Below are 7279 nucleotides of genomic sequence, written 5' to 3'. Positions count from 1 at the left end.
ATATATAAAGAACAAAGATTTATAATTGTTTTTAGCTCCAATTTAATTTTTTATTTTTTATTACAAAAGTTTAAAATATGTAAATAAGTTTTAAATAGTTTAGACTATTTGTATTAAATATAAATTTTAATTTATAATATTGAGCATTTAGATATAAATTGTATATTTAAAAATGGAGTTTAAGTTAATTTTATATTTTACAAATTTTAGTTGTGAAAATCGCATAAAACATACTAATTAAATATGTAGAGCTAAGCGATACATTCAGATTTTTAAAATTAAAATACCATTGACCGACTCAAATCTAATATATAGAAAAGTTGGATAATAAAAATAAAATTTTGAAAGACTGGATTTATACTTTTTGTTTTAAAACTATAAGATGAATGACACTTTAATACTCGAACTTTATTATATATGTTATGATTTAAGCTATGAGACATGCGACACTTTTATCCTCAAACTTTAATTAGTTGCAATTTCTGACTTGAAATATAAGGTATATCATTTTAGTTTTCAAAAATAAATTATATTTATAGCAGCAATAGACGTTTTTTTTTTTTCTGAGAAAAAAAAGGTAAGCTACTTTTTCTCAGAAAAAAAAACGTCTATTGCTGCTATAAATATAATTTATTATTCATATGATTTTTACCCTCATTTTTATAATCCTTTTTATAATTTATTTTTATATTTTTATTGCAGCAATAGTTGCATATTGTTTAGTTACTTTTTTTTATATAATTTATTGACTATTTTTTTGCTATTTATTTTATTTATTTATTTATTTATTTTATGGAATCGTCTCGTCCCAACGCGCAGTCCTTCACTAGTAAGTGAATAAAATTACAAAAAGAAGATAAATATTTAGATTGAAGTAAAGAAGATCAAAAGTTCCAATTAGCCTCATATGTTAACTAATCTCAGGTAGTTAACAACATACAGACAGAGAAAATCATCTATTCTGTAAAGAGTAATTATTTTTTTCTTTTTTTAAAATCCCTTGGAGTGACAACTATGGGCTAATCCATCAGATTTTTTGTAGAGCTACTGATATGTAATCTTTTCAAAATTCAAAAAATTATAACTTGCTGATTAAGAAGACGTTGTTGTAGGTACCATTTTTTTTAAAAAAATTTGTAAAAGTTAGAAGCGAATCACGAAACTCGCATTAAGAAGCGAGTAAGCTAGATTAAACAAGTCGTAACTAAGATATTTCAAATCAAATTGGTTATAGCAACCAAATAAACTTATCGTAATAAATAACACATTCTTTGAGAATAAGCTAAACTAAGAAGGATCTTAAAAATTAATAAATGTAAGGAAACAAAATACCAAATTAAAGCCACTGCAAAATCTGAAAATAAAAAGCCACAGCTGCAGCTTGTGTGGTGTGGTTACTAGAACGTATCAAAATCAGCCCTTCCCATTGGTCCGAAACATATCACCTTATCCAATCCCCACCCCACCACATATCCTAATATCCCTCCCAACCTCTCTCCACAGAGCATAACAGCTCCCTTCCCTCTCCTCCTTTTCCTAGCAACCCATCACAACACAATCTAATCCCCCCACCTTCCTGAAGCACTCTTTCATTCTCCTCAATGGCCATGGCGACCACCCAAGCCTCCCTCTTCACCCCTCCCACCACCACCCTCTCCGCCGCGAAATCCACCGCATCCTCCCGTCACCTCCTCCCGTGGAAAGCACCGTCGGCGCCCCGCCGCCTCGCATATAGAATCTCCGCAACCGATGAGAAGGCCGCCACAGCGGAACCGGAGGCCCCCGCGGGCTTCACCCCTCCGCAGCTGGACCCGAACACCCCCTCCCCAATCTTCGGAGGCAGCACGGGGGGCCTGCTGCGGAAGGCGCAGGTCGAAGAATTCTATGTGATCACGTGGACGTCGCCGAAGGAGCAGGTGTTCGAGATGCCGACAGGCGGGGCTGCGATCATGCGGGAGGGACCGAACCTGCTGAAGCTGGCGCGCAAGGAGCAGTGCCTGGCGCTGGGCACACGGCTGCGGTCCAAGTACAAGATTAACTACCAGTTCTATCGCGTGTTTCCGAATGGCGAGGTGCAGTACCTCCACCCCAAGGATGGCATCTACCCGGAGAAGGTCAACCCGGGCCGCCAGGGTGTCGGAATAAACTTTCGCTCCATTGGCAAGAACGTCAGCCCCATCGAGGTCAAGTTCACCGGCAAGCAAGTTTTTGACGTCTAAAACTGTACTGCAATCTTGTTGTTCTGTGATAGTCTATGCCTTGCTGTTTTAATTGTATTTTTTGCGCTGGAAACTTGTACTTAAATGACTTTCGCATCTGCTACCAACATCACATACAGTTTAGTTTCTCTCGTAATAATTATAATTAATGTTCTGTTTTGTGTTGTTAATATTAAAATCGTATCTTTTGTAATAATTTTTTAATTGGGATTAAGGTTAGAAATTAAGGAAATTTCCGTTATATATATATATAGAGAGAGAGAGTAAGTCTTGTGTGCTATTAGGAGCACAGAGGCCTCCGTGCTCCTAAACCATTTTCGATGATGGAGCTTTCGAATCGACGATCGGTTCCGTTAGACTTGATCTAGCATATTTGAAGAATCTAAAAAAATAAATTTTGTGATTTTTTAATATCATTTAGTTAGCGATCGAAAAAGTTAAAAAGCAATAATTTTTAATGGTTGATATATATTGTTTGCAAGTTTAACGGTGTAGAAGTATTCAAATTAGATGAAATTTTGATAAAAAATTCTTTATATTATTTACTGTAAGATCAATATCTCTGATTGAAAATTTTAGTGCTATATCACTACTTGTGAGAATTTTATTTTCAGCCGTTGATTTTGAACCTTTTTGATCGGTAGGTAAATGATATCGAAAAATAGCAAAATTTATTTTTTAGATACTTCAAATACTCTAGATCAAATCTAGTGGAACCGATCGTCGATTCGGAAGCTCCATCATAAAAAACGGTTTAGAAGCATTGAGGCCTCCGTGCTCCTAATAGCACACAAGACCTACTCTCACTACAGGAAAAAACACTCGTAGAGGCGGTTTTTAGTATTTGTAGAGGTGGTTTAAACAGCCTCTCCAAATCGTAGAGGTGGTTCCCGCTACCGCCTCTACTCTGCGGCCGTAGTCACGAGCGACCGCCGGGGGAGCATAGAGGCGGTTCGTAGAGGCGGTTGCGACCGCTCCAATAATTTCATTTAAATTTTTTTACTATTTTTTATTATAATAAATTTTAATCTATAGAGGCGGTTTAAACCGCCTCTACAAACATTACTTTGTAGAGGCGGTTTCTATGGTCAAAACCGCCACTATAATTTTTAATCTCTCTCTCTCTCTCTCTCTTAATATATATATATATATATATATATATATATATGTTGTCCAACTACTATCCTTTTAGGAGGATGGAGGCCTTTGTCCTCATAAGTAGGGATCCCTAATCGATGATCGGAACTACTAATGTTGATCTATAATATTTATAAAGTCTAGAAACTAAATTTCATAAATTTTAAAATTTGTTATCAAGTTCATTGGAGAGTCAAAAAATAAATGGTAAAAAATGAATAATGACCTTGTGAAAATAGATGTTACACTTTTCAATTCATGATCAGAGTTATCAAAGGTTATCTAAATAGTATACAAAATTTTTAACAAAAATTTAAGCTGTTTGGATTGTTCTTGTCACGCCCCAGGATCCAGCATTACTCGGGCTTGCCAACAATCCGCCACATACGCAAGAAACCCTATGCATATGGAGGGATAAAAGCACCTGTAAACAATACAAGTACCATTATTAGAGAGTAACAGAGCTATTAAAATATAAATAAATACTCACCTGTATATATGTAACACACTAGACCTTTGCAAATTGTGAGGTTCGAGTGTCTGAGTTGTGTTCTGAGCATTTCTAGATTTTCTGGTAGGTCGTTGACAGTGTTACGACCCATGGCTCGTATCCCGAAATTTGAGGTATTTAAAGTAGCCCTAAGGTCACCAAAAATTTGGACTTAGGCTGCTCTCGGATTACTGTTTTCAGGGCTGTGTACCGGTACAAGCTGATGGCTGTACCGGTATAGGGTTGATGGTTGTACCGGCACAATCACCGTGCTTGTACCGGTACAGAGCCGTTGAACCCCCAACCCAAGCCTCGGGTTGTGATGTTTCGTAGGGCTTATACCGGTACAGGGGCCCGTGTACCGGTACAAGGTGGTAGATTTTGAGCAGTTTGAACTGTAGGGTGTTTTTGCGATTGTGGGTCTCTTATATCACCACCCACGCCCTTGAGGCCTTCCCTGAGCTCACCAGCAGCAAGAGGAGAGGTAAGGGAGCCCTCCACACTCTCCCCTTTGATTTTCTTGGTTTTTATTTGGATTTAGAGAGATTAAAGCCTCTCTTTTTGCTTCTTTTTGGGTGTTGGAGGCTTTTCCACCATTGGAGCTTGGGTTTGGGGCTTGAGAGGAGGAAGATCTCCACACTTGGTGAACTTAGAATCTTGTTGGAAGCTTCCAAGAGGTTAGTAGCTCATTCTCTTCCTTTAGATTTGAGTTTTGTTGTTTTTTGATAGTTGGAATCCTAGAATGAGGTTTTAGGGTTAATTTTGGGCGTTTTGAATGTAGGGCTTTTGGAGCTAGATTCATTGGATTAGAATCCTTCTTTGGGTTGGATTTGAAGGATTCTAGCCTTCTTTTGGAGCTTGTGAGAGTTTTTCCCCACCCTAGGTGAGATTTTAGCCTTTTTGTCTTGTTGGTTAATGTTTGATCTTATAGTTGATCGTAATGCCCGTGTATCTCTTCGCTCAATACTTTTAGGGTATTTTGAGACTCATGGACAACTCCGTTCGGCGAAACGAAGGACTACGCGACGGTTCGGTGGGTTTGACCTAGCCACACAATAAGAAAATCTCATTTGTGATGATTTGATTATCGTTAATTGAGACTTGAAACCATGATTCCTATTATGAAAATGAACATTGCTTTTATGTATTTTACCTTTATGCCTAATCGTGACATTAGGGACTTTGGAAGCCTAGAGAGGCTTGGGGACTTAGATTATTTGGGATTTTGGGTCAATGTCATAAAGATGCATTGGGCCCCGAGCCATAGTGAACATTGATATTAATGTCATATTTGGAAAATAGAACATGAATTGAGCTTGATTAGTTGTGGTGCTTAAGTGTCATAAAGAGGCACTAAGCAAGTGAGTGTTGAGATATCGCATTGTGACATAGAGCTAGACCGTTGGGTTACTAGTAGCTATTGCCATGTTTGAGACGTGAGGGTTGGATACTTGAGCCTTTGACTACGCTTGTTTGCCATTTGTGCTCATTCACACATGCTTGTGAGGGTCGCTCCCTACAAGCCGGCACTCCGGAGTTAGCCTATGCGACCTATGTTCACTCGTGCGGTATTGAGAAGCCTACGGGGTCAGTGGGACAGACACATTCCAAGAGCAGAAATGTTGGGCTACCACAGGCACTTAGGCGGCACAAGCTGGACTACCTTGGGTAGGTCCTTAATTGAAAATGAAGATTGACATGGTGTCGAGTGGGTTTTAATCACTACTAGATAGAGAGTAGTAGTTGGATTACTTGGACTTGCTTCTAGCATAGTGTTGGACACTTGAGTATACATATATGCATATAGCATGTTAGGAGATGTTGCTTATTGCATTGATGTAAACATTGTTTACCTTAGTAAAGCATGATTTTCATAATACCATAAAGCAAATCATGATTGTTACTTGTGGTCATGTAGGGACATACTTGTTCATAATGATATAAATGTGCATCTTAATTTGACACAATGTAGTATCTTAGCATGTTAATTATGCTTTCATAAATGCAATTTATTCGTTACTATTGCTCTTTTTGGCTTACCCTTTTCTTTCGGAGCCTAGTGGTGCATTGAGCTGAGGTCAGTAATTGCCCACTGAGAACTATAAATTATAGTTCTCACGCCCTCTTTTTCTCGATATTTTTCAGAGCCTTCCACGCCGAGAGAGGCTAGGAATCGCGGAAAGGGTATCGCCTCGGGCTAGCGTTCTTCCCGAGGGATTGTTTGATAGGTGGTCTACCTCTCGTGGTTTTTCTTTTTGTGAGAGGTTGAGCGTTTTACCAGTGTACTAGAAACCACCATTTTTGTACTTGAGACTGATGTCGTATTACTCTATACTTTACTTTTATTATTTTGGTTATGCTTCTTTCACTCTTGTGTAGTTGTTAGAATCACTCTTGCTCTGATATCTTTAGATGTAGGTTATTTCTTACTTTTACTTCCGCTTTATTGTAGACGCCTTATATGTGTAGACATATGGCGGGTCTGGGCGTGCTACCGGGAGGGCCTCCGCCGGTCCCGGGGCGTGACAGATTAATTTGGCATCAGAGTCTAGGGTTGAGTCTTAGTCGACCTAGCAAACCTTAGGTCGGTTGGACTATAGGAATTAGGCTCGTGAGAGACGAGGTCTAATTGATTTGTGAGCGAAAGTATTACGATTGGGTTTTATGACAACTCTAAAAAGTTAGAGTTTGATCGGAGTGTATGGCTTCTAACTTCGCGGAGGGTTACGTTGGCGGCCGACAACGTAACGTCGGGAGTTAGTAGTGTAGAACACTTCTTTACTTTCGCTTGACTTGGGGTACTGATTTTTGAGCGGGATTGCGGTAGCGTGGGTTTATTAACTTGCATTTTTATGATGCTGTAGTGATGATGTCGACTACACGCTCTAACTCTGTTAGAGCGGACGATGCGGCGACTTTTGAGGAAGCTGAGATATGCACTACCTCCGGATCCGGAGAGGTACGTGAGTTGAGGAGTCAGCTTGCGACCCTTACTGATTTGGTAGCACAGCAGGCGGCGACGGCTCGATAGCTGGCGGATACGGCACGCTGGCAGGAGGTACGGATGCAGCGCCTGGAGGACCTTCTTCTACAGCAGGCAGCTGTCGGGGAGGCTCAGGTCTCGGTACTACCCGCGCCAGTTGAGACAGTTGCGCCCGGGAAGTCGTCCCCTGTACTCGACACTTCGCAGACGACGATTGCGGTGGCACCTCGGGTGGGGGTGTTGGTAGCACCACCAGCTCAGGCGCGTGTGGTAGCGGTAACTTTTCCTATGATGGTCGAAGGAACGGAACGGCAGCGGCTCATGGATCGCCTCGACGAGTTCAGGAGGTGCGATCCCAGGACCTTTGATAGAGAGAAAGCCGACCACTGGATCGTTGAGAAGTAGTTGATGCACATGGAGAAGTTATTCCGCAATACTTTCGTGGAGGAG

The 7279-nt window shown here is 40.1% G+C and overlaps 1 protein-coding gene and 1 long non-coding RNA gene across 2 annotated transcripts; both read left to right on the top strand.

The window, feature by feature from the left end:
• LOC109713196 (photosystem I reaction center subunit II, chloroplastic-like) lies at positions 1501-2373 on the top strand. Its single transcript, XM_020237190.1, has one exon. The coding sequence runs from the start codon at positions 1602-1604 to the stop codon at positions 2217-2219; it is 618 nt and encodes a 205-aa protein (XP_020092779.1). The 5' UTR covers positions 1501-1601; the 3' UTR covers positions 2220-2373.
• On the top strand, positions 4070-4856 carry LOC109713461. Its single transcript, XR_002217106.1, has 4 exons — positions 4070-4330; positions 4431-4523; positions 4628-4729; positions 4820-4856. It is a non-coding gene; the product is annotated as an uncharacterized LOC109713461 (long non-coding RNA).

The sequence above is a fragment of the Ananas comosus genome, linkage group 7 (assembly GCF_001540865.1).
Source record: "Ananas comosus cultivar F153 linkage group 7, ASM154086v1, whole genome shotgun sequence".
Taxonomy (NCBI): Eukaryota; Viridiplantae; Streptophyta; class Magnoliopsida; order Poales; family Bromeliaceae; genus Ananas; species Ananas comosus.
This window is presented reverse-complemented; position numbering and strand designations above follow the sequence as displayed.